General features: G+C 48.1%; 1 protein-coding gene across 1 annotated transcript; it reads right to left on the bottom strand.

The window, feature by feature from the left end:
- Positions 1-1,415: 1,415 nt before the first annotated feature.
- Positions 1,416-27,925, bottom strand: MALL (mal, T cell differentiation protein like). Its single transcript, XM_055327756.1, has 4 exons — positions 27,720-27,925; positions 7,697-7,864; positions 5,538-5,660; positions 1,416-3,080 (listed from the first exon to the last, which is right to left on the bottom strand). Exons 1-4 carry the CDS (start codon positions 27,825-27,827, stop codon positions 3,018-3,020), a joined length of 462 nt encoding a protein of 153 aa, XP_055183731.1. The 5' UTR covers positions 27,828-27,925; the 3' UTR covers positions 1,416-3,017.
- Positions 27,926-27,956: the final 31 nt, after the last annotated feature.

The following is a 27,956-nucleotide window of genomic DNA, read 5'->3' on the forward strand; positions in this document are numbered from 1 at the left end:
TCTGCCTTGGGTCCCTGCAGACTGGCTATGGCCTTTGCACATCCTCCTTGTCCACAGTGCTGGGGCAGAGCTGAGGCTAGTGGGGGCGACCAGGGAGGGTAGGGAAGAGCAATGATGGTAAAATATCCAAGAACCAAACTCCTGCCCTTGAAAATCTCCTAGTCTAGTTGGGGAGACCCCACAGCACATGGGGCAACCCAGTGGGACAGCAGCACACAGCCCTGGTGCAGCCCTGCCACCCAAGGAGGCAGTGATTAACTCCAGGGGATGAGAAAGATGACCTGCAAGATTAACCTGAGTTTTTCACGTAGACAAGAAGGGTGGGGTCTTCATGTTCCCAGGAGGAAGGAACAGAATGTCCCACACACGCATGGAAGCAGCAGTGGGACTCAGCTGGCCAGAGCAACTGCCCTGACAAGCTAGGACTGCCAGGCTAGGCCAGAGCAGGGGGGCAGCTGGACATGGGATAAGGGTCACACCCGCATTTAGGGCCTGGGAAGCCACTTCCTGATGGGTTTGGACTTGATTTTGACAACAGTGAAGGATTTGGGGATAAGGAAGGACCGAATATGATCTGCGGCTGGAGGACTGGCCGAGTGTTCCTGGAGGCAGTGCCTGGCTCTGGGACCCCGGGTCCTGCGATACCCAGTGATGAGGGACTAGAAGGTCTCTGAGCCTGGGGAGAGCCATACACAGACAGGAGAGCTGGAGAGCTGCCCCTCAGGGCTGGAAGGTGCTGGCAGGCTGGCCAGTATGGCCACTGCTGGTGAACTTAGGGGAGCTGGGGCTCAAGGCCAAGTCTACCCAGGGTCATCGTGGGGCACCTTGCAGTGTGGCAAAACAGAAGGACAGCACTCCATCAAGAAGAGTGGGAATGGGGATCCCTGGGTGGCGCAGCGGTTTGGCGCCTGCCTTTGGCCCAGGGCGCGATCCTGGAGACCTGGGATCGAGTCCCACGTCGGGCTCCCGGTGCATGGAGCCTGCTTCTCCCTCTGCCTGTGTCTCTGCCTCTCTCTCTCTCTCTCTCTCTCTCTATCATAAATAATAAATTAAAAAAAATTAAAAAAAAAAAAAAGAAGAGTGGGAATGAGTCAGAGGGCTGGACAAGGGGTCCAATGTGTCTATGGGGGCATCTTCTCCTCCCCAGCCCAGCTAGTGTACCCCATCCCCAGCTTTGCCTAAATTGGAGTTTGTTTTCTGGAACTTGCATTCAAACTGTCCCTCCTGAAGTGGACGTGACACAAGCCCCAAGCCCTGGAGACAAACTTGAGCACCCTTGCGGCTGCCCCAGGAGCAAGGCTGGTGGGCTGGGCCCTGAAACCCTCTCCCTGGGGGGCTCCTGGTGAAACTGCTCTCAGGATGTGTGGAATGGTGGCCAGTTCTGGCTGCTAACATCATGAAAGTGACCAACTCAATACTTTTTACCTACAAACAACTTTTATTTGGATATGGCTACTTGGTAAATATTGAACAGTAATCACCCCAGGCAATAAAATGAGGGATAAATGGTGGCTTTTCAAGATGGTTGGAAAGTGAGTGGTCAACAAAAATGAGCCAGAGTTTTCTCTTTGGTGGCTTTCTGTACCCGCCCTCTACACCCCCAGGAGCAGAAAAACATTGGTACAAAACTGTAAGCCCTAGAATTGGCTAAGACTAGTCCCTTTCACGTAATAATTTATTTCATTTCAAAACCATAGCAGACACATGCTGGGCCCTCCTTGCCTAGGGTCGGGAGACTCAGGATATAGACAAAGGCTGGGGGCTGGTGCCCCTGCACCAATGAAGAGATGCCAGAGAGCACAGCTTTCTTTTGAAAAACATTTACTTTGAAATCAAACACCTCGATTTTATGCTTCTGTGTGTGGAACGCCAGCCTTTTCTTTGAGAATGGCCCCAAATCACAAATGCCTTTGCACATCCAGATGTGTGAACCGTTCACTGCATGAGGCCCTGAGCCCCACCAGCTGGCACCACTCAAGGGAGTGCAGGGGGAGTGGGTGCAGGTGGAAGACCACAGAACATGGGATGGGGGGCGGGGGGTCCTTTCCAGCCTTCTGAGATGTCCCACATGTCAGGACAGAAGGCCACAGAAGAATCCTTGCATGGAACGTCCTGCCTCCTTCCTTGATGGTCATTTCTGAGCGAAAAGGTGGCTTCTGGTCCTTAGGAGGAGGGCTTCTGGAGGCCTGGCGCAGGAGTCCTGTAGCCCTGCAGTTTTCTGACAGGCCTGACTTCCGGAGAAGTGGAGAAGCAGGCCGCATCTCCCTCTCTCCCCTTCTCCCTCCCTCAGGTCTTACTGCATCACAATTTTGTAGAGTCAGTCACTTATTTTTCCCACAAATCTACCCTCAAAGTTGCTTTTATGAAAATTTTCTTTGGATCCCAAAACTGGGGAGGAAAGGGAAGGGGGTGTGGGATGGGGGGGGGCAGTGTGGCTGGTCCCTGTCAGCTCCCCCAGGGAGAGGGAGAGAGGGTTTGGACCATTGCTCCAAAGCAAAGGCAGAACCAGGCACCAGGAACCAGGTCTGTGGGTCTCTTCAGATCTGAAGGCATTGACAGCACCATTTTGATTGTCAAAGAACAAGACTGCATGCTCCCTTCAACCTGCCGTAGGGAACCTCATGGCTGAGTGAGAATCCCCAAACTGGGTGCGACAATGGCAGATCTGGGATTCTCAAAGGTGGCAAGGGCTTCAGATTATTAGTTTTCCAACAGAGTGAGGTTCCCTGTCGGGGAGACATTACTTTTCCAGGCAAAGACCAAACCAAACCAACAAACAAGCAAACAAGCCCCCTCCCCAGCTTTTTCATATTCGCCATAATGAATGAAAATGTCCAAGCTGATAGGCCAGAGTGCGATCTCATCCCTCAGTCTGAGCGGCTGGTCTGTCCTTCCCATCCATGTCCTTGTTGATCTTCTGTTTGTCATCCAGATGGCGAATGTTGAAAGCTACTTTCGGGAGCCGATAATCCAGGTGTCGAGGGGGCACCTCTCCCTGCAGCCGGGCTCCCTGCGCGTCAATGGTAGTAGATGCTGAAGGCGTGGAGGATGTAGAGCAGGGCGGTGATGAAGGCGAAGAACTGGAGGAAGACGGGAGGCTCCTGTGTTAGCGATGGCCAGGGCCGCAGGCCGCCCCCCTCCATCCCGGGGGCCCCCAGCGCTCGCAGCTTGGAAGGCCACCTGTTCTGACCCTGCCTCCCCTGCCTGCCCCATGCTGGCCCGGCCACTCCACCCTCCTCAACACTCGCCATCCCCGGGGGGTCGGAGGCTCCGACTCTCCTGGGCACACGAGTCTCCTGCATCTGCGAGCAGCAGGCTTGCTGCATCCCCGCCTGGGCCCTGTGTCTCTCACTGTCCCCTTGTCCCAGCGTTTCTGGACGCCGACCACTCCCACACGTCCATCCGGTAGCCCAGCACTCTGCGCTGAGCGCCTGCTCCGTCAGCTCCTTGTGAATGCTTCGGAGGCCCCTCCAGCTCTCTGTGGTCCAGACTGGACTCCTGAGCTTTCCTCCCTAGCCTCACGAGCTCAGGGGGCGCCATGACCCTCATCTCATCCCACTGCCCGACGGAAACCAGCCTGATGCCTCCCTTCCCCCACTGCCGTGTCCAAAGCCACCCCCAAACCCATCTGCATGTACTGCCTGGCCATCTCCTGGTATGCCCACTCCTTCCTCGTCTCCATCGCTGTCATCCCTCACCCTCGCCAAGATTTCTCGTGGCCTTGACTTGTCCACTTCTGCTATTCTTCCCCTCTAATCTGTCCCAAGAAGAAGCTGTGATCTTGTTGCTCCCATCATGTAGTTGAAACTGTGTGAGGAGTCCCTGCTTCTCAGGGTAGAGGCCATTGCCCTTAACAGGCCTTCCAGGCCTGGATGACCATTCCAGCCTCACTTTGCCCCACTGTCCACTTACACCCTCTTCTTGTTCATTCATTCATTCAACGAATATCTTTCAAACACCTGCTATATTTCCAAAACAACAGGTGCTGTATCAGTGAACAAAATATTCAAAAATTCCTATTCTCACAGTGCTTACATTCTAGTGGCAGAAGCAGAAAATAAGCAAAATAAACCAGTAGAGTAGCAGGTTTGATGGGGATGAATGCCCAGGAGAAAATAAGCCAGAGAGAGTACAGGGCCTGCTTGGAAGGGGGAAGGGCAAGGCCTCCCCGAGAAGGTGGTCTGTGAGAAGGGAATAGAAGGAGGTGAGGGGTTTGCCTCCTGGAGAAACGGTGTCCCTGCCAGGAGGAGGTGAGAGCAGGTGTCGTGTGTTCAGGCAGCAGCATGGAGGTCAGCCTGGCTGGAGCATCTGAGCAGCAGGAGAGAGGCCAGAGGGTGCCAGGCCAGACCGTGGGAGGGGTATTGCCAGGCAATACCGTGTGGGTATTGCTGGAGTCGGGAGTTTAGGGGAGTTAAAATAGTTGGAGGAGGGGGGCACCTGGGTGGCTCAGTGGTTGAGCATCTGCCTTTGGCTCAGGTCGTGATCTTGGGGTCCTGGGATCGAGTCTCCCTCTGCCTGTGTCTCTGTCTCTCTCTGTGTGTCTCTCATGAATAAATAAAATCTTTTTAAAAAGTTGGAGGAGGAGGGAAAGGCAGCTGGAATACCTTGTGGCCATCCTAGTGCCTGACTGGCACCCCATTCTTACAATGGGGAATGGCACCTCACCCCGTAACCCTTCCTGCTGCCACCTGATCCTTGCTGGAACTCCCACGCTGACACAGGCCTTGACCTTTCCGGGCACAGTGACTGGTCACTGTTGGGTTTATACCCAGTCTGGGTGCTAGATCCTTTCTGAGAAGTTTACAAAGTGGGAATAAGGGAGGTTAGACCACTACAGAAGAGGAAGCTGCTGGCTGTGAGCAAGCTGCCAAGTGAGGGCGCCATTCCACTGAGGGAGAAGTGAGGGGGCGCCTAGGAAGGCAGGCAGGCTGGCTGAGTCTCTGGTCCTAGTGGACCTACGGTCTTGGAGGTCCTGCTCTCCCTACGACTGGCTGGACCACCTGGCTCTGGATTCCGTCAGCCAACAGCCCTGTGGACTTCTGTCACTGAAATAAAAGGACACTGGAACAGTTTGGGCATGCTGAGGAATTCGGGTTCCTGTCCAAAGCAGTGGGGGCCATGGAAGGATTTTCAATAGGAGAGAGAGAGATGCGCTCCAATTCGTGAAGGCGATATACTGGGTGTACAAGTGAGCAAGGCAGAGGCGGGAAAAGCAGGAGATGAGAGATGACACCTGGACCTGTGCTTGGTACCCTTTGAGCTTGTGCCCGGCTGTTTACACGTACACACACGCACACACAGACACATACACAGACAGAGAGACATAGACACAGACATACAGACATACATAGCGACACACACACACAGACACATAGACACACACAGACACATAGACACACACACATACACCGCACACACACCTCCTGTCCCTCAAGGCCTCTTCAGCCTGAGGCTCAGGGTCGCCCGGCCTGCAGGAGGCAGAGCTGAGCCTCCTGCGACGCGCTCCCCAGGGGCTCGGTGTTCTGTGCAGCACTCACCGAGGCCGCAGTGTTTACGAAGTAGTTATTCAGGTCCTGGGTCTCAGACACGATGGTGGCGTGTGCTTGTAAGACAGCGGCACTCATGTACAGGATGCCAGTGGTGCCGTGGTACAGGCTGTCCTGCAAAGGCAGAGGCGGGGCACAGCCAGTGTCAGGTGGGTACTTCAGCAGGTGACACTTGCCTCTCTGACTAGACAGCTGGGAGGAGTGAGCAAAAGAGATAAGCCTGCTCCCCAGACTCCTGCTTTTTTTTCTGCAGTGTTTCTGAGGATCTATCGATACGTTGAACAATGATGGATTAATAAACGCCAACAATGATATCAATATGAGCCAACATTTGGCTGAGTGCTTATTCCATGTTAAGCCTTTTCTCAGGTAGCTCATGTAACCTTGTCAACTGTGACAAGGCACTACTTATCATCAGTACTATTCCATTCTATATACCCTTCAGTATCCCTCCAAAAAATATGCACACTTTCTTACATTATCATGCTTATATGAAGTTATTAACAATAATTCCTTGGTACCATCTAAGACCCAGGCCATATTCAGATTTACCCAGTTACACCTGAAATGGAAAGCTCAAATGAAAAGGAAATAGAGGCTCAAAGTTAAGGTTAGTGAATAAATAGCTGAGTCAGGATTTGAACCCAGGCCAGATTAACTCTGAGCCTATGCTCGTAACCATTAGCATTATACAGACCTGCAATGGGATGCCTGGGTGGCTCAGTGGTTGAGTGTCTGCCTTTGGCTCAGGGCATGTTCCTGGGGTCCTGGGATCAAGGTCTGCATCAGGCTTCCTGCAGGAGACTGTCTCTGCCTATGTCTCCATCTGCCTGTGTCTCTGTGCCTCTCTCTGTGTCTCTCATAAATAAGTAAAATCTTTAAAAAGTGGTAACCAATTCTGGAAGGAACGTCATCATAGGCAAATTGGCATTTTGCAACCCCTGATGAGATATGCAGTTCAGGCACTCATTAAGAGTTGAAAAAAAGCGTTTGGGAAAAAGTTGATGGGGGCAAGCCTGTCACACTGGAAGAGGGGCCACCAGTCACCGTGTGTGATGTGACTGGAAACACTTAACAAAACGTTGTTGCCAGAAAGGTTAACCTATCTTCAATTCAGGGACTTGGAGGAGCAAGTCACATCACACCAGGAAGAAGCCAACAGACAAACCCAAAATGTCAGATCTTCTATAGGACAGCTGACTCTCCTTCTTCAAGGAGAAGGTCACTGGCAGGGAGAGCCATCCTATAGATTAAAGATACCCAAGAACCATAACTACCACGTGTAGCACATGGTGCCTGTGAAGATCCCTATCAAACAGGCCAACTGTAAAAAGACATTTCAGGTGTAACTGGGTAAAGCTGAATATGGCCTGGGTCTTAGACGATACCTAGGAATTATTGATAATAACTTCAGATAAGCATGATAATGTAAGAAAGCGTGCATATCTTTTGGAGGCATCCTGAAGTGTGTAGAATGGAATGATATGATGTTTTGGGTTTGCTTTAAATTCCTTTAGGAAAAAAAGGCTAAGTGCAACAAGTGTGGTGATATCTTACTAGTGCAGGAATCTGGGTTATGGTTACTTAAGGGTTCACAGGATGATGTTCCTTGCTTTTGTGTATATTCCAAATTGTTTAATAACAGAAAAATTTTAAATGATTACCAAGATGATGTGACATGAAAACAATTTAATGACATAATATTAATGAAAGAATTGACATCCAAAATTAATGGTTCAGTGTGATTATATGTACATTTTTACATAAGATTTGCAAGGAATATAGGAATCACAGTGGGATTGGGGTGATTTCCCTCCACCCACTATCATTTCCTTTAATGCTGCTCCAACAGTTTAACCATAAATAAAATTTAAAGGGAAATGAGTCAGGATGTGCTTGATATAGGATATATATATTCCTAAAATGGAAGACAATGGAAGGGAATACGATGAAAAATTTACTGTGGCAGAGGAATGTTTTCATTCTGGCTTAATAGTAAACACATTAAAGTAAAAAGTCTTGGTTCCAGAGTGGCCCAGTCCTGAAAAGGCCTCTGGTGCCTGGTCTCTGGTTCTCCCTCCCAGCCCAGAAGGCCCAGGATGGACATCAGGAGGAGCCCAGGGGCCTGGGTCACTCCCTCTGGTTCTTACCAGGACTCTCCAGGACTGGTATCTTTTGTAAAATCCAAACAAGTAAGACAACAGGAACATCAGGGAGATGAGAAATGAGGTGAGTGAGACATATAGCACCCATCCTTGCAGTAATGGGTTCGCTACGTGGGTGGCAGCTACCAGGATCCAGACCCAGCACCCAAATATCTGTAAGAAAAAAACAAAAGAAGAGCTGTCATTTGCTTGTGGAGGGTATACTTTCCTTTGCAGGGCATCTCTTCTCCTCTGTCTAGTTAAAAACTCTTCATGTGAAGTTAGGTGTGAACCAAGAGGGAAATAGAGAAGGAAGACTGGCCCTGGGGAAGAGTGGATTTTTTTCTTTTTTAGAAAATTCAAGTGGTTAACACAGAGGCACAGAGGTCACTGATAGAAGGACTTGGGTAATTTGGCCTATGGATTATGTCTTCTTGGCACAAATCATGTTGGCATACAAAATTTTTAAAAACATTTCTGAATAAGTTGCCAATATTTAAAATAGGATATTTCATGTGAAAAATTCAGATTGCAGACGTTTCTTGAGAAATCCATAGTACTAGTGAGCACACTCCTAGGCCAGAGTAGGTTGAAATGAGATGTGACCATTTCTTTAAAAAGGACCTAGAGTTCTCAGTGGACCACCTCTTCTTTACCCCCACACCATTGTGTGGCATGTTTTCTGTTGCTCACTCTCAATATGGAATAGTATTTCCTTTCCTCGGCTCCCTTTACCCACTCACAGTGCCCACCTGGCCCTGTGGGCATTTGGTTTGGGTCCCTGGGTGATAGTATCTGACACTCTTGTGGCCAGATACCAGTTGGGCAATACCATTCCAGTTTAATCACTTCTTTGCTCTGTACAGCCTTTTATTATCCCCTTGGTGGAGAAACCAAAACTTTTCCCAGTTCTCCCTGCGCTCTGCCTTTGTTTGCTTTTGTGCTGGATTTATACCCATGTTGGTCAGCCCAGGGAAAGAACTAAATGTTCACCAGATAGCATGATCAGTTAGAGGCCTGAGGGAGAGGGTCAACATGAGAGCACCAAGTGGTTTTGCTGTTGATTTGTCTCAGACTTTCTCTATTCCTCTACTTTCTGGGGTCCCCTTAGGATGTCCTTGTGAGCCTCCTTGGTTTTCTCTCTCCTCACTCCTGTTAAATCTCTTCTTCTTCTTCTTCTTCTTCTTCTTCTTCTTCTTCTTCTTCTTCTTCTTCTTCTTCTTCTTCTTCTTCTTCTTCTTCTTTTCTTCTTCTTTTTAATCTATGCTTCTAAGTGCCATATAGGCTGACCTTCAGTCCCATATATACAGTTGCTCACTGTATGTCTCTATTCAGATGTTCCATTGCAGGGGCCAACCTTGTGCTTGTAGAACCCTGAGAGTGAGTGCCTTATTAAATCTTGCACCTCGAGCACCTCATTTGCCCCACCCCAGCCCTGGATTTGCTCCCTCAAGCTCCTCAAATCCAACAGATACAAAATTAGAACTCATTGCTACTCCTCAATACCCTCAGAAACTGTTCTCCTCAGGACTTTCTGAGAATGGCCCTTCTGAGGGAGAGAGTGATGGGATTGGGAATGAGTGTACTGAGACCTCCAAAGATAGTCATAATGTTCTGTTTCTTACATGGCATCATTGGTAATTTTTTCTTTTATAAAGCAATAAAATAATTTTGAATAAAAAAAGAGAATGTGTTGGATTAATAGACCACCACTGGAGATTTGTAGTGATGGAAAGAGAGAGCCAAGGATGGCTCCCAGGTTTGTGGTGTGGAGGAATCACACCACCAGATTTTATTTATTTGTTTGTTTGTTTATTTATTTATTTATTTAAAGATTTTATTTATTTATTCATGAGAGAGAGAGAGAGAGAGAGAGGCAGAGACACAGGCAGAGGAAGAAGCAGGCTCTACTCAGGGAGCCCAACATGGGACTCAATCCCGGGTCTCCAGGATCAGGCCCTGGGCTGAAGGCAGCGCTAAACCGCTGAGCTACCCAGGCTGCCCATACTACCAGATTTTAAAACTTTCTGTAAATCTACAGTAATCAAAAGAGTTGTCAATGCAGATGGCCCACATTTCTGCCCATTCTCAGGAGATAGCTCATCCTCTTCCCTAATTCTGTTGCCTTCCACACAGATTTTAGCTGCAGACTGTCAATATGTAGGATATCTATCTGTTGGGATTTTGTGTTAGATCTATAGATCAGTTTGGGAGAGAACTGACATCTTTCTGAGTTTCCCAATCCATGAACATGGTATGCTTTTCCAATTATTGAAAAGTTCTTTGACTTCTTTTACCAATATTTTGTTATTTTTAGCATACAGGTACTACACACACATATCCTATATTTATGCCTAACTATTTTATTTTGGGAGCTATTGTAAATAGTATTGATTTTTACAAATTTCTTTTCCCAATTGTTCAATGCCAGTAGATAGAAACATGATCTGTTGTTTTGTGTGTTAACATGGTATCCTGCACTTGGTAAACTCATTAGTGCAAGAAGAGTTTTTTTTTTCCTTTTCTTTTGTTCTTTGGTATATTCCTTGGGAATTTCTATATATCTAATTAGATTTTAATTTTTTATGATTATAGATAACAATGAGCTTACTTTCACATATTTCATCCTCTGTAAAATTAAAAAAATTTTTATTGGTTACAAATTTCTTGTGGGTTTGCCTTTTTCTTTTTGATTCAGAGTAATTCTAATAGTGTGGATCTCATTGAATATTACAACATTGCAAATATATTTCCCCAGTATGTTTCTCACACATTTTATGATGCCTTTTGATGAAATGAGTTCTTAATTTCAATGTAACTGAATATGTTTATCTCTTCCTTTACAGACTGTGATTTTTGATCAAGTTTAAGAAACCTTTCCCTACTTTGAGTCATGAATATATTCTTGTATTTCAGATACTTCTTCTGGGATCACTTTCTTCCCTCCTGCAGTACAATCATTACTAGTTTCTTTAAGAAAGGGCAGTTGGTAGTAGCCAGTTTGATTTGTCAGAAAATGTTATTTTTCCCCTGATAATTATTTCCTTTCAGCACTTCTATTTTCCCGCTGTGTTCTACATCTTCCTATATTATTCCGTTATATTCCAGCTGCCATTGTTGCTGCTGAGAGGAGAGCTGTCTGTTGCACTGCTGGGCTTCTGTAGGAATCTGTCTTTGGTATCTGATTGCTTTGGGAGTCTTCTTTCTGCCTTTGGTGCTTTGCAGTTTGTGCAATAGTTATACAATGTGTTGAAGTATGGGTGTCTTTGTATTATATTTGCATGGTATTAATTTCATATTCAATATCTGATAATTCCATTTTCTCAGTCTTGGTGCTTGATTGTGCAGCTTGTGGATTCTGTTAACTTTCATTCCCGCTCACTTTTTTCTTCCTATGTTTGGTAAATTTTGGTTGTCAATGACTGTGAGAGTAGGTCATTTCTGAATGATGCAATTAGAGAACTTCCAGACTAAACAAATTCATGTAACGTCTGTCTAGTTTAGCTGAAAGATATGCAACTGTCAGTTCTGATTTTCATAACATATCCCTGCCTTTATGAGACTGGCAGTTCTCATCTTACAAATAAACAATACATAGACATAAATATGTCAACCATCCTTTATGAGGCTTCCACTGCTATTATTCTGGAGAAGAAAAGTACTTTTGAAATTATAGAGATTTCATGGGCCCTTAAGAAAAGGAAAAGGAGGTGAGAAGCCAAAGTAGACTAAGAGGGTGACCATAAAGCTCTTGCTGGACTGGACAACACCTCCAGACACCTCTTGAAGCTTGGCCTTCACTTAAAGTACCAGCTCTGGGAGTACATTTCCTCAGACTCTCTTTTTTTTTTTTTTTTTTTGAGAGAGAGAGAGAGAGCATGAGCTGGGGCCAGGTGGCAGGGGCAGAGGGAGAGGGAGAGAGAGAGAGAGAACCTTAAGTAGACTCCATGCTCAGTGTGGAGCTCAACACAGGGCTCAATCTCACAACCCTGAGATCATGACCTGAGCTGAAATTAAAGTTGGGTGCTTAACAAACTGAGGCACTCAGGTGTCCTCACATTTCCCCAGATCTTAATAATCACTGTCCCCATGAATTTTGGAAATCTTGGGTTGGGTCTGGGGCTGCCTGAGTGAGTTGGCTAACTTATCCCAAAGAGGGGTTGTTGAGGGACAGAAGCCATTGTCTCCCCTGAACTGGGCTCTTGCATGTTAATCTCAGTGATAGGGGCTGCTGGTGCTTTTGGGCACCTGCCAAGCATCCTCCCCATCAATACTTGGGACATGCATAGAAATGCTTGCACACTGTCAACACCCAAACAATGCTAGCTAGTAGTGGGAATGATATTTGGGATTTAGTGATTGCACCAGAACTTGTAAAATCCTAGACTCACATTAGACTTCTGAGGGCAGATAATGCTCTGTGCTGTTCTCTGCTATATTCATGGTGCCTAGCATAGGGCCTAAAACAAAATGGGTGGGGATGGAATCAAAGAACATTCTTTAGAGTGAATCAATGATGACATGACTACCACCTCAGTTTATGAAATGTATCCGCTCAGATGGCCTCATTTAGTCTCTGTGGCAATTCTAACTCCCTTGAGCTTTCTGAGACCAGAGAGCTGACATTTGATTCCTGCCACTGATTATTGCCAGTTCACCTCTGCTAGACCTGGGGGTGTGTCAGGGTGCCTCAGCACCACTGTGCCTGTCAGTGCCTGCAGAGAGGTCTGCCCCTGCCTCCCCTCCTGCCATCAGAGACTGCCCCTGGGCAGACATTGCCAAATGCACATTATTTATGTGTCAGCACTAAATTCTCACCACACTGTGACGTGGTGCCATATTGGAGAGGCCTGAGCCTTAGATCACATGGAACGTGGAGTAGGACAGCTCTGGATCTCTTCTCACAACAGTGTTCACCTCTGAGGGCAGGGGCCTCTGAGCATTTGGGTAGCTACTCAAATTGCTTAGAATCTTCTGAAATGGCTTTAGTGTTGCATAATCAATGTGACGCAGACGAATGTTATTTTTTATTTCCACACCCTCTACCTTCTGGACAGAAGAAGGGACCAGGGCCAAGGACAAACTCCAGGTGAATTTAAACTTAGTATTTGTTAGCTCATTTCTGCCCCAAATAGTCTAGGTTGAATTCTTTATAGGTTAGGCAGTTTCAAGTAGTTGTCTTTACTTTTTTTTTTTTAACTTATATTTAGCTTTCCATATTTTCTTGGCAGGTTAAACTGCTCTCTTATTTTAACCTTCAGTTTGTATTTCCCAAGAGCAGGAGATATTTTTAGATGTTTGGGGCTGGCTCTCAAAGTGGAAGAATATGTTATTATAGTAATATATTGTGATCAAGTGTATTCCAAGTACAACTTTGTTCAGAATCTGTTTCTCATGAACAAACACAGATTAGTCATCTATACATTCTCCAAAGGCTGAGCCAAAATTTGAAGAGATCTCTTAAGATAGGTTGGAGCCTAACAGTAAGTTTGGCCACTTATTCTTCTCTGGAACATGGAGAACAGATCCCTCACATGTAGAGAGCTGGTTAAAGCACTAGAATATAATAAGAGAGTAGCAGCACTGAGATTGCACCCTGGGAGAAATCTTGATTCAGGGCTGGGGAGGAGAAGTAAGGCCTGAGCATCTTATCAAACCAGGAGTGAGAAAACTTTCAACGGCATCTGGGGTTAGGTCAGGAGGTTTCAGACAGCTCTTGCTGACCAAAGATGGGACAATTTGAGCTTCAAATAAGGATAACACCTGTGGACTGAAATATATCAACTAGGTTGAAGTCCATGAGTTGAAAATGATACTTTAAGCCCTTTTTGGGGTCACTTTTGGGTAAGGATGTTTATTATTTTGGAAGGCAACCATGCTCATTATATCACCAATGCTTATTATTTTGAAAACTGCTTAAGAAGGAAAAGAATCAACAAAAAATATGGTGTAGGGGTAAGGAGATTTCTAAAATACATGGATATCTGTGCTCTGAGTCCTGTTACTTCTGGGGTCTTTGAGAAATCCCCAACGTCTGGATCCTCCCCCAGAGGTTCTGACCAAGCCAGTGAGAGAGGCTGCATTGTTACACATTGCCCAGATGGTGCAGTTAGAACTGAGAACCCCTGGAACCTGTCTCTCTGTTTCCCATCTTACCCACCCATTTATGTGGCTGGGGATGCAGCATTGTTCCTCCTGGGTTCCAATTCCAGCTTTGCCTGCTGGGCAGGTTATTTGACTCATCTGTACCTCCATGCCCCTGTCCATCAAACAGAGGAGGTAGGGATTGCCTCTTTCATCTGGTTCTGGTGAGAACTAGCTAAGCCTTCCTGGCACACAGTGAGTCTGGGGTAACCATGTTAGCCATGTTAGCCATAACCATTCAGAGTGGCACAGAAGACAAGAGAGAAGTTCCCCCAGAAAGACCCGGAGGAAGGAGTGTCCCAGGCCTATCTTCCTGAGGGAGGAGAAGTTCACTTCTGGGAGAGCTGGTAGACCAATCAACCAGGTAAGTGAGAGAACATTTAGGGGGCACAGATCCCTCTTAGGAGTTGATGAAAGTTTTGGTCACCCTAGAAAGATGTACCTATGTACACGCATGATTTTTATCTACAGACCTGGGGACTCACAGACCTTCAAAGCCCATCTACAGCTCCAGGGTGAAATCCAGTGCCATCTCCAGTTTAAGTAACAGTGCCATAGATTGCTGTATTATTTTGACAATATCAGTCATAGCATTAAATTCACATATTGTTTTTTTTTTAATTTTTAAAACTATTTATTTATGATAGTCACAGAGAGAGAGAGAGAGAGGCAGAGACACAGGCAGAGGGAGAAGCAGTCTCCATGCACTGGGAGCCCGACGTGGGATTCGATCCTGGGTCTCCAGGATCGCGCCCTGAGCCAAAGGCAGGCGCCAAACCGCTGCGCCACCCAGGGATCTCTGCACATATTGTTTGATCCAACAATTTCACTTTTTTTGACTCTGTCCTATAAATAATGCACAAGAACAAAATGATGGATGTACAAGGCTGTTTAGTGGAGCCTTGTTGTTTCCAGAAAAGATAAGATACATCCTAAAAGTTCGTTCAGAAAGGACCAGTCAAAGAAATTATGTCTGCACAGTGGAACACTCAGCAGCCTTCAAAAAGAATGAACAAATTGTTGTATACCAAAGGGACTAAGCTCTAGGGCCAATACAAGGCACAGACTTGCATGCCCAGTGCACTGTGATTTATTTTTTCTTTAAAGATTTTATTTATTTATTCATGAGAGACACACACACAGAGAGAGAGGCAGAGACACAGGCAGTGGGAGAAGCAGGCTCTACGCAGGGAGCCCGATGTGGGACTCGATCCAGGGTCTCCAGGATCAGGCCCTGGGCTGAAGGCGGTACTAAACTGCTAAGCCACCGGGGCTGCCCCTGCACTGTGATTTATGTAGAAAAAGGAAAAAATGTATGTGCATGTGTATGTGCATTTGTTTACAGATGCACAGAAAATTTCTGGAATGAGACCCAATAAACCAATCATTCCACGGATTCCCAGGAGAACCACTTGACAGGGTTCTGAATGTTTAAACCAATTAGAAAAAAACCATTATTTACATTTACAAAGAAAGAAAGAACATGCTATCCTGGATGATGGAGGCAGACTTCAAAGGTCAAGATTTTGAGTGTGAGAGACAGGAAAATCACCTGTTCTCTTGGGAACATGAGTCTGTTCACCTGGATAGCGCAGCTGGGAGCTGAGGCCTCAGGTGTGTAGGGCAGGTGAGTGTCATGCACTTAGAGGTTCTGAAGAAAAGCACTGCCCTAGGGATAACCCCGTATGAAAGGTTAGAGAGTCAAATGGATGCTCAGTCTCAGATCCGCATGGCTCAGTCTCTGAGCTGTGGCAAGAAGGTGTGGGCTAAGGAGGGGCAGTCAGGGGCTGAGAGCGAGGGAGGAGCACTAGGGCGATACCCCTGTGGCAGGTTTTTCTGCATAGCTGGGTAGTATCTCAGCATGGTGGGGCTCACCACCAGCACTGCCGCCTTCTCCTTCCCACCTGTCTTCATTTTTATGAAGTGTTGCCTTCCCTTTCCTGGAACTCAGGGGAATGCAGGCTCTACACAAAGCCTCAGAAACTTCAGGCTGGAAGGGAGAGGCCCAAATCAAGACAGCTGTTACTGTTTCTCAACTCGAAGATTCTAAGTTAATTATCAAAATAATCATAATAGCAAAGGAATTTTTTTATGTTACCTTCCCTCCCAAGTTTGGTACTTATGCATATATATTTTCCATAAAATTGTAGATCATGATGCACATACATTTTGTATTCTTACTTTTTATATTTTATATTTTGCTACACAACTTCACAATAAAATTGATTCTTGTTACTCAAGATAGTTCTATGAAGTTGGCCTGAACACTGAATCAGTGAACACTGAACCATTGCTCCCAGGGGAAATAGGAGTTAGGTTCCTGCAAACCTCTGGTCACCATATTTTCATCAACTGATCAACACATACCTTTATTTTAGGTGCATTTCTGTTTAAAGACATCTTATGCAATATATACTGTTGATCCACTAATGCTTAACTCCTGGCCAATAGCACTATAAACTTATTGAGCAGGTATTGTCTATGAAAAGTAAATCACGGCCTTCTTGTGCTTAAACACTAGACAGTACTTTAGCACTAATTTAGGGGTGATTTTAAACAGCAAAATCACCAACAAAAAGTACAAAAATATGAAAGACATGGCACCAAACAGACTTTGAAAAGGACACTTGTTTACAGTGTGAGAGCTGAAACAAGAAGGGAGATTATCATCTTGTTTAACTTCAGGTGGGAACATGCATGTCAACAGCTCAAACTTTTTGCTGTTCTGCACATGCTAATGAATAAAGCGCTGTATTGATTTGCAGGTTGCAAATAAATTTTAGTGAATAAGTAAATTTGCAAATAGAGAATCTGTGAGTAATGAGGATTGACTGTACTTTTTTGTTTTTTTAGACAGCACAAATAGGAGGGCAGAAGGAGAGGGAGAGAGAATCTCAAGCAGACTTCCTGCTGAGTGCAGAGCCTGACCAGGGGTTTGATCCCAGCAGCTCAAGATCATAACCTGAGCTGAAGTCAAGAGTTGGCACTTAGCCAACTAAGCTACCTAGGTGCTCCAAGATTGATTTTACCTTCTTTCATTTTTTATAAAGATTTTATTTATTATTTATTTATTTGAGAGAAGGAGAAAGTGCACAAGCAGAGTTAGGAACAGAGGGAGAAGGAGAGGGAGAAGCAGCCTTCTCATTGAGCAGGGAGCCCGACACAGGGCTTGATCCCAGAACCCCAAGATCATGACCTGAAACCAAGAGTCAGATGCTTAACCAACTGAGCCACTCAGGCACTCCAAGGATTGACTGTACTTTCAAAGCCACAGTTACATTCCATCAAGTCAGTAAATGTCTTTAACCCCATTAGGCCCCTGTGCAAGTTTGTTGGCTCTCTCCAGCTTTCCCTGTAATAGATAATGCCCCAATAAATAATGCTGCAGAGATGGTTGTCTCCATTCAAATTGTTTCCTTAAATTCCCCAAATGGGCTTATTGGTAGGAGGTATCGGCAGGAAGGGGATGTAGTTGGTGACTTTCCGACATTCAGTAGGCTCGTTGCATGCCCTGGCTGGGACAGTTGTGTGACCGTGTGCAGCCCTTTCAGGGGGAAGCTTTTAGGGGACCCCTAGGAAGGGGTCCCTTATGCCTAAGGAGACCCAGATGAGACAGTCCCTGTTCTTGCTCTGGCCATTGCTGTGCCTGGTATTAGGCCTGGAGCTATGAAATGGAAGAGGAGAGAGGTGGAGAGAAAAAGCCAAGGCCCCGGGGACACAGCAATGCTGCCAAAGAATCAACACAGAGGTACAGTTGATGGGCTGCAGACTTCCCAGCATGTGGCCATAGTCTACTTTCTTTCCTTTCAAGCCAGTCTGAGCCCACGACAGCCCTTGTCACAGCACTGCTGAGGACCACCTGGGGTGCCTGGGACCTGGGACCTCATTCCCTCTTAGAATACCCTGCCAGTTTCCAGTGCCCCTCGGACCACACTCAGGCCACAGCCTGCCTCACCCTCTCCACTCTGGGCCAGTCTCCCTGAGCCTCCGTCAGTGCCCCTAGCCCTGGGGCTTCCCAAGTGTGGGTTGAGATTCATTCATGGGTGGTGAAATCTATTTAGTTTGTCACCAACAGTATTAAAAGATTAAGTAGACTAGATTAGCAAACAGGAGTACATTGCCCATGGGAAACAGAAACAGTGTCCTGAATCTGTTGTTTCATCTCTCTCTCTCTCTCTCTCTCTCTCTCTCTCTCTCACACACACACACACACACACACACACACACACACACGTGTACCAGGTTGCCATGAGAATTTCTCTTTTCTGTGGGTCACAGTTGGTGTGTGGAGACCTTTGCTCTAGAATGCCTGCCTTCCTCCAGCCAGGGGCCTCTTCCTGTGCTGGTGTGCACCCCTGTCCCTGTCCCTTCCTCCACAGAGCTGTCCCTTGGGGCAGAAACACTCCCAGTGGTAGACCACAACATGCCTGTGGGATCTGGGGGCCACACTGGGGCCTGCGTGGGCAGCGGGCAGCGTGAGCCTGGGTGAGGAAGGGCACAGAAATGCTGCTGATGGGACAGGTGGGGGGCTCCTGGAGCATCCCATACTTGCAGTGAGTGAAACTCAGTGTGGACGAGCCAGGGCCCATGCCGCTGGGGGGTGCTGGCCTTCTCTAGGGCGCTCGGGGAGCCAGGTGCCCCAGCTGTGGCCCTTCGTGTGGCCACCTTGGAGACCCCAGCGCCCACATGGGTGCTGACTCCAGCCCACAGGGCAGCTCCCATGCCTGAGTCTGGCGCCTGGCAGCCTGTGAAGCTTCTGAACAAGAATCCTTACTTACCTCCTTCTTACAGGGGAGGAAACCGGTTCTGAGAGGCCAAGTGCTTTACCCAGAGTTACCCACGGGAGCGTGCCAGGCCTGGCCTGGAAGCCCGTCCTCGCACACAACCAGCATTGTATGGAAGTCCTACGCTCCGTAATTTAACCTAGGACACTTCCAAACACTGAGTCACCACATCCTGATTCAGGGTGAGAGTTTTCTCTGTGGCTTTAAGGTTAGCAGGAAATGGTGGCCCAGGCCCCCTGGCCTCCGGTGAGGGCCCGTGTCTTATCCGGTCCGCTCCAGGAACAATGGTGCTGGCCAGGCCTCCCTCCACCGCCGCGCCCGGCAGAAGGAGTCCTATAAGGAGCCCTTGGTGTCCATAAGTGCTCTCGGGACCGGGCTGGCCGCAGGCCAGGGAAAATCTGTGCCTACCTTGGGGTGTGTGCTCGGGAGGGGCAGGATGCCACAGCCCGGGAGGGGTGGTGAGTCAGCTGGGCCTCCCTTGCCTTCCTCGCCCCTCCTGGCTTCCTCCCCCAGGACCGCGCCCACCCATTCAGACCTCGGCACCCCCACTGACCCAGCTTTTTTTACTGACTGAGCAGTGCAGGTTTATAGAAAAGAGGATAATAAAAACAGTCTTATCCATCCAAAGTCTAAAGAGCTTTCCCTTCTTGTCTCTTACCGAAAAAACCAAACCAATAAAAAACAAAGACTTTTTAAGGCAGAAATTTTTCTACTTTTTTTTTTTTTAAACTTGTGCCCCTGAGATAAATTAGAAAGTAGAGAAAAGATGTAAAAGCAGACAAATGCATCCCACTTTCCTGTCCCCACAGTGGCCTGGTGGACGGGCTCCCTCCTACCCTGGTCTCTTTCTCTTTGGCTTTCACTGTGGATTTTAACATCATGTCGCTTCACACGTTCCCAGAAAATCCCCAGGTGAGCCTAGGAGCCAGGCTCAGGGGAGGTTCCCCACCTCCTCTTTCCCTCAAGAATCCACAGACATTTTGTGACCAAGGGCAGGACCCAGACCAGAGTCACCTCCTCCAGGAAGCCATTCTTGACTGCCAAGTCCCCAGTGTACCACTCGGTGACCTCCTTCATAGTTTTGTCTCTCCACTGCCTCCTCCCCAGGCCCCGAGCTCCCAGATGCAGGACTCTGCCCTATGGTTTTCATGTCCCCAGTGTAGGGCACAGAGCCTGGCACAAAGCAGGTGTTCTGTATACACTGCTGACTTGAAAAGGAGGCAGGAGGCAGGTGGCTGGACCCTCCATTCCCCAGCTGCTCAGTGTCGTATGCCTGGGCCTGATTCCCATGCAGGTGGCACGAGCTGACACCTTTGGGCCTGCACACTGTGGCCCAAACACAGACTGGCATTTCCACCAGAAGTCAGGACAGAATAGGGACAAACACCCATTTGTTTCATCCCCACCCACTTCCTGCTCCATTACCTCATAGACTCTAGAAATTCTCCAGATCAGCAGCACCTACCCCAGAGAGCAGAGAGGATTCCCTGGGAAGCTTTCCCACCCCAAGGCCTTCTCTGCCAGCACATAGGAAAACCTATACAAAAATGTGCTGTCAGGGACGCCTGGGTGGCTCAGCAATTGAACATCTGCCTTCAGCTCAGGGCATGATCCTGGGATCAAGTCCTACATCAGGCTCCCTTCAGGGAGTCTTCTTCTCCCTCTGCCTGTGTCTCTGCCTCTCTCTGTGTGTCTCTCACGAATAAATAAAATCCTAAAACCAAAAATGTGCTGTCAGAGAGGACAATGTTCAAATAGTCACACCACCCCTCCCACACCCATCCAGCATCACTTGGGCAGAGACAGGGTGCAGATGTGCATGGAGGTGGGGCTGGGCCGTGAGCAGAAAAGCAAAGCTCAGAGAATCCCTCCAAGGGAAGAGCCAAGGCAGGCTACTTTGACATAGGGCAGAAGATTCTGGGGTCCCAAACCTATGATGTCTGGCCCCACTCTCTGACCCATCTGGGACGTTCTAGGTATAGCTCGAGGCAGGAGGGGGGACCTGTGCTTCAAGAAGCTGTGGAACCTGGGTACGGGCTGGCTCTATTGCAACAGGATCAGGTGCACAGACATCTATTCTGGCTGAGGTGGGAAAGATCTGATTAAGTGATAACATGGGGCAGGGCTGGTAGCAGGGGTGGGAGGACACAAGGAGGGGAGGGCTGGGAGACATGAGAGGGGTAAAGGCCAGGGAACTCAGGTGGGGCTCCCCCACCCCTCCCTATGTGGGCCGCCTGCTTCCTGTCACTTACCAATCTGGACAACACTCCAGAAACTTCTCCTGCCTCCCATGGATCTGCCTTGCCCCAGGGGAAAGTTCTCTAGGAAAAAACTCCTGGAAGGGCGCTGGCAGCAGGTGAGGCACTTATTGGTGAGATTTCTTATCTGGGGCTCCCCACATTCCAGCAGGTCAGAATGCTGCCAGGCTCCTCCCCTGCAACCTGGGTAGGACCTGGGTTATTTCCTTCAGAGCACCTGCTAGTTACATGAAATCCTCCCGGTGGGCTGACCTTCCAGCAGCAGCTTGGTGCCTGTCTTGTTGGAACTGAGAGAGGCCACTGGTTCAAGAAAGCTGTGCATGGTTTGGTCAGATGGTCAGGGAAGGATGGGACCAGAATTCCAGACTTGGGCAGAGGGCGAGTGTGCCAGTTAGTTCCAAGGGTCTCTCAGCTTTAGCTCACCCTTCTATGGTCCACGCTGTGATATGGGCTGGAACCCTGCAAACCACAATTCTCTTTAGACTTTGGATGGATAAGAATGTTTTTATTATCTGATTATTTGTTTCCTCCCACACCCTGACAGCACAGCACAGCTCCATTCACCCATCTCCTAGGCTGGTCTCCCTCTGCCCCATCAGGCGTCACGCTCCAGAAGGCAGGGGTGGTGTCTGCCTTCTTTGTCTTTATATCCCCATGCTTGGCACAGAGTGGGTGCTCAAGAAGTATGTGTTGAGTGAACATAGGATTAAAGGGTGGCCATCTCCTCTCTCCTTACAGCAGGATTTTATATACTTGTTAACCTCCTGGTCATAGGAAGTGCTCGTCTGAACAAGCACACATCTAATCCCTCAGTCCAAACCCTTGAAGAATGTCAAGACCCCGCCTTGAGTGAGCTTAGCCTGACAAGTATCTAGCCCCTGGAGTCTTTGGCAATTGGGGCTGTGCACTCCAGCTTTTCACTCTTTCCTATCGTGGGGTGTTCTCCATGTGTTCATGTGCCATTCCTTCAAGACAGGGCTCCTGACTTACCTTACCCTCCTTATTAAAACTTTCTCATTCTTGTACCCCCTGAGAGCAGAGCATATGGCTTGAGCTGTAGCAGCATCTCAGTGAATATCTGTTGGTTCACAGTTGGAAGTTGCTCACAGGAGACCCACACTTTCTAGTAAGAGTCCAGATGACCAACAATAAAATACACGGGCTCACATTTCTAGAACAGTTGTGATGCACTGTTGTATCCTGTGAATGTCCTTACTGAGCCCCCAGAGCCGTCTTATGAGATCTTTACTGTTACTCTCTCCACTGTTGAGGCTCAGAGTGGTTAAGTAATCTGCCCAAGCTCTCACAGCGATTTAGTAGCACAGCCAGGCTCTTGACCCTGTACCGACCGATTCTATTTTCCTGAACCTAATTTCCTGAACCACACTGGGTGCCCCTAAGAATAAAGATGGGACTGGTGCAGGGAGGCCAAAGTGGGTCCAGGCAACATAGGGAGGTTAACATGGATGACTTCCCACAATGCCTCTTCCATTGCTCTTCTGCGGCCCCACACTTCAATCTTCCTTCCCTGTCCCTTGTTCTCCCTTTGGGGGGGGGCATTCTGGGGCATTATAGTGGGCATCAGTGGCCCCCCAGGCATGGAGATCATTAACTCCCTCATCCTGCAGGAGGAGAGTGGGGGAGGGCCACATGGTGGTGAGGTGGGGGGGTGAAGGTAGGGACAAGCTAGGCTGTTTTTTTAGAGGGTGGGAAGGGACAGAAGGCGAGAATCCCAAGCAGACTCTCTGCTAAGCGGCGACTTGATCCTGGGACCCTGAGATCATGAGCTGAACTGAAATCAAGAGTCAGATACCTAACTGACTGAGCCACCCAGGCGCCCCTCAGACAGGCTTTTACATACAAATAGAGTAGAAGAAGAAGCAGACTGAAAATAGGTGAAACTGAGGATATAAAGGTGAGCTTCCCCAGCTAAGATTCTGGAATGAGCTTCTAGGGGCATCAGAGAATTTCCCTCTGACCACCATGCAAGCGAGGTAAGAAGCTGAAACATCAAACACCAGAGTGCCTGAATTATTTTACCTTTTACCTGGCTGACTAGAAATCTTAGCTGTTTCTTTTTAATTAAACATTGAATCAATAAAGTTAACTAGTGAAGAGATTAAAGTCAAAAGACTTCTTGGACTCTGCTTCATAGAGCACTCCCCAGATCACAGTCACCTGGGTTGGCTCTCGGCATCCCCATCATCTTGTAAAAAAGTTGATGAGTCAACTCACACCACACAGGCAATGATCTCCCCCCACCACCCACGGCAATCACTCTCCCCACCTCCCCAGCCACCTGCACAGTGTGTGCTCTGAAGAGCTGAGCCAGTCACCTGGCCCCCAGCCCCACCAAGCTCTGGCACCAGCGGGCTCTCACACTCTAAGAATGAAAGGCAGAGGGAATACACCATGTCTATTCTCACCTTAAAATGCACTGTTTCACACTTAGGGATTATATTTTGAAATCAGTATCATTTTCAAGTGAGAAATCTGAACCCAACAGTAAGCCTAACAAAACACGAATTTTAATGTTAAAATCTCAGAAAGTCTCCTCAGTTGCTGGTAGGAATGTATAGGCACTGTGGAAAACAGTTTGTCAGTTTCTTTTTTTTTTTTTTTTTAGTTTGTCAGTTTCTTGATAAAAAGTGAGCACACACTTATTATACAACCCAACAATCACACTCGGGCATTTTCCCCGAAGAGTGAAAAGAACACCCGCACTAAAGCCTGTACGTGAACGTTCATAGAGCTTTATGTAGAATAGCTGAAAACTGCACATGACTAAAATATGTCTCAATGAATCAATGGTTAAATAGACTATGGTACATCCATGCCATGGACTACTATGCAGCGATCAAAGGAAGGAACTATTGATGCATACACAACTGGGGTGGACCTTAAGGGCGTTATGCAATGTGGAGGAGGCCAATCTCAAAAGGCCACATACTCTATGACTCCATTTATTCATATAACTTTTTTAAAAAAAGATTTATTTATTTTAGAGAGAGAGAGCTCGTGAGCATGAGTGGGGGGAGGGATGGAGGGTGAGGGAGAGAATTTCCAGCAGACTCTGAATTGAGAATGGAGCCCAACATAGTGCTGGATCTCACTACCCTAAGATCATGACCCTGAGCCAAAATCAAGAGTTGGACACTTAACCAACTGAGCCACCTCAGCGCCCTTGTTTGTATAACTTTCTTGAAAAGTTAACAAAATATAAGTAACAAAATTATAGAGATGTAATTGGTGGGTTCCAGGGGTTCTAGAGGGGAAGAAGGAAGACCAGGTCGGGGTCGGGTGACTGTAAAAAGGAAGCAGGAGGAAGACATTTGCGGTGGCAGTTTTCTGACTGTGGGGGTGACATGAATCTACACGAGAAGATGACACAGAAGTATGGACATACTTTACCAATATCAGTTACTTGGTTTTGATGGGACTAGCAATACAAAAGATGCAACTACCTGGGGGAAGCTGGGGGAAGGCTGTGAGAGACCTCTCTGAACTATATTTGTAACTGCTTATGAATCCCTAATTACCGTAAAACAAATGTTTAAAATGTGCATTTTAATGTTAAAGAGTCTGAAATAAAGCAACTTAGGTAGAGCCTGTATGAGCAGGCTCCGGGGGCAGAGCTGGGGCGGGGGGCAAATATGCTGATCCTCTCGTCACCCTAGTTTGTCACTGTTGTTAGAGCAAAAGAGCCTAAGACTGCTTGCTGCTAGCAGCAGGGGTGGCAGGGGGGCCTCGGGGGAGCCAGAGTTAAGAGCTCAGGGCCTCATTGGAGTGCTGCTCTTCTTATAGTTTTGTCCCTCACTCCCATGGAAAGGCCCTTGGCACAGGCCCTGCTCTCCAGACCTCACAGTGGGTGCTTGGTAAATAGCGGCTGGAGGGAAGTATGCCTGCAGACACCACCCATGTCCACCCTGGGCCACCCCCGTCACCGACTGTATCTGAATCCAGGGATGGATTCCACTTGCTAACTGCCCCTTTCTGCAGCCCTGAGATCCTGGTTTCATCCAATCTCTGGACTCATGTCCTTAGACAAACATACAGATGTCTATGATGCCTCAGGTCCACAGACTGAGAGTCTGCTGGGCCCCCAAGGCCTGGTGCTCCGTGGTGCTCGGTGCCCAGGTGCAGCATGGTGCAGCATGCCCAGGTGGTCGGGGGCAGAGGGGTGTCTCTTGGGCTGATTCTCACCCTCTTCTCCAGCCCAGCATATCTTCTGCTCAATGGGATCAGAATCAACCAACCAACTTGATATTCTTTCTCCTCTCTGGTTCACCTCCCATCCCTGGTCCCTGGTCCTAGATATGAGGCAGGCACACTTGATTCTATAGTCTGTGCTAGTAACATGCTTTTAAGGAAAAGCCAGTACAAAATACATGTACAGAATAACCCCATTAGATACATACATATACATATACATAGATATATATGAATATATGCATATAAATGTGTTATATTTATTTCCGTATTTTCTAAGTATTCCACAATGAATAAGGATCACTTGTGAATTAAAACTAAACTTGTAGGGGCACCTGGGTGGTGCAGTTGGTTAAGTGCCCAACTCTTGATTTCAGCTCCTGTCTTGATCTTGGAGTCGTGAGGTCGAGCCCCATGTCAGGCTCCCTACTCAGCTTGGAGTCTGCTTGAGCTTCTCTCTCTCTTTCTCCTGCTGCCCCTCCCACTCATGTTCTCTCTCTCTCTAAACAAATATATACTATATGTTGGCAAATCGAACTTCAATAAAAACAAATGAAAGAAATTTCTTTTTTTAAAGAAACCTTTAAAAAAACTAAAGTTGTAAATAAGGAAACATCAGACAAGGCCAAATGAAAGGACATCTACAAAACCACATTTTCTTCAAAAATGTTAAGACACGGACTGAAGGAGACAAAGGAGATAAGACAACCAAAGGCAATGCAGAATCCTTGACTGGAACCTGGACCGGAAAAATGACATGAGTGGACACATCGGCACAATTTGAGTGAGGTTTATTAGAACCGTTGACCAATGAAAATATTGATGCTAATTTCCTGATTTTGATAGCTGTATGAGGTAAGCTGCAGACTTTAAAGGAAGCTGAGTAGAGTATACGGGAACTCTCTGTACTATTCACATGGCTTTGTTATAGATCTACAAGTACTTCAAAAGAAAAATAAGTGAATACAATCGAGCCAATGACATACCCTACCCCTTGAGGTACTTAATGCTCCAGAGACCAGCAGAAGCATACAGGAGCCCAGCCTCAGGCAGTGGGTGCATGAGGTGGCCCCTATCACGACGACATTCCTCCTGGGGGGTTTCCTAGTTCTTTAAGCCCCTTCCCTTCAGCCTGCTGCCTGCTGGGCTCTCCTGGATTCCAGCGCCTTTCCTTTCCAGGCTGGCACTGGCCGCCAGTCTGGAGAGCCACCCTATCCATTGAGGTCCAGCACCAAAACTGCTGCCTCAGTCGTAGGTCTGAATCCCTCCCTGACTTGACAAGGTCAGGTCTCTCCTTGCTGATGCCACAGGCCAGGGCAGTCACCACCTCAAGCAGAGTCTGACTGTGGAGAAGTCCTTGGGAGTCTCTCTCCAGTGGGCGGGGAACCTGGGAAGGCAGGGCCTGTAGCGGGGGCTTTGCACAATTGGCATAAAGCATGCACTCCGTACAAAGTAGTGGAGTGGACCACAATCCTGGCAGTTCATGTGGTTGTTCTGAGGGGAGGGACACACCCAGGGCCAGGCACAGAGCACTTGCAAGAGCACTAAGCTGTCATCCGCCTGGCTTATGCTCCCCCTGGGGTGGCGGGTCTGGCAGAAACCTGGCTCTTGGGTGGGGTTTCAGCTGGACCCCCCCGAATGTTTGGTCCACCCTGCCTGGCTTCCCTTTCTTGGTGCCATCAATGGGCACACTTTAACCACTTTGCCACAGGGTCGCTGGATCAGGCCCAGCCTTCCAGCAGATGATGAGAGAGGGCTAGTCAGGTCCACCTGAAAACTGGGGCCACTTTCCACCTTCCCCTCCCAGGCCCGGGGTCAGCACTGCCAAATTTAGGGCTGGTAAGAGTGTCACCCACAAGCTAGATACTTCAGGAGGTGTTCCAAAACAAAGCTAACTCCTTTGCCCTGAATTGCTCACCAGACTTCAGTGTCCCCCTGAGTAGAAAGGGGATAGTGACAGCTGGCTCAGAGGGACACTGTGTGCAGAGCTCTGCAGACTGCAACCTGTGCGAGCCACCCCCCCCCGGCCCCTGGCAGGGATTAGGGCCACAAATCAGCTGCAGGGCATCTCAGACTATGCGGTGACAGGTTCCAGTACACAACCAGGGCGGCTCACACAACTGTTTTATGGCAGATGTTGTCACAAGCTACCTCTTGCACAGAGTCTACAAGTCAAAGTTCAAAGTCAGCGAATGTGACAGACAGCTAAGAAAATCTTGGAAGACCTCCTCTCAGAAGGAAAGACAGAGCCGCCCCCCACCACTGTCCTGTTTTGAACTTGAGAAAAGCAGAAATAAGCAAGTGGTTGGAGAAAAGAAACCATATCAAAGTCGATTTCCAGCATCTTCCCCAGGACCTGGCATATTTTAGCAGCATCCCCCCATCCCTCACTGACCCTCCGATCACCAGGTGGCCTGGCTGTCACCCTGGGTTTGTTTGGGAAACCCACCATACTGCAGGAATTGGGAGGAGCACAGGGAGGGATTAGGGACCGTGGGGCTGAGTCTGAGCAGTGGGGGAGCCGGGCCCAGAGCAGCTCGGCTGTGCCCCTGTCCCCAGGGAGCCCTTGTCCCCAGGGAGTGCGCTTCTCCGGGGCCCTCCCCTTCTGCAGGCAGCCCACGCGGCAGCACTCACCAGCTCCGGCAAGAAGAAGGCGTAGGGGATGGTGAGGAACAGCATGACCCCCGGGGGCACTTCGGGCGGGGCATGGCTGGTGGGGGGCGGCAGGTCCGGGGAGGCCATCTCTCGCCCGCTGCCTGTTGCCCTTGGCTCCGCTGCAGCTCGACCGCGCTGGTTCCGTCAAATATCACCTCCTGCCCGACACACCCATCGGACGTCGCCTGGGAGGGAAAAAAAAAAAAAAAACGTTCC

Source organism: Nyctereutes procyonoides, unplaced genomic scaffold, assembly GCF_905146905.1.
Source record: "Nyctereutes procyonoides isolate TBG_1078 unplaced genomic scaffold, NYPRO_anot_genome, whole genome shotgun sequence".
Lineage (NCBI taxonomy): Eukaryota > Metazoa > Chordata > Mammalia > Carnivora > Canidae > Nyctereutes > Nyctereutes procyonoides.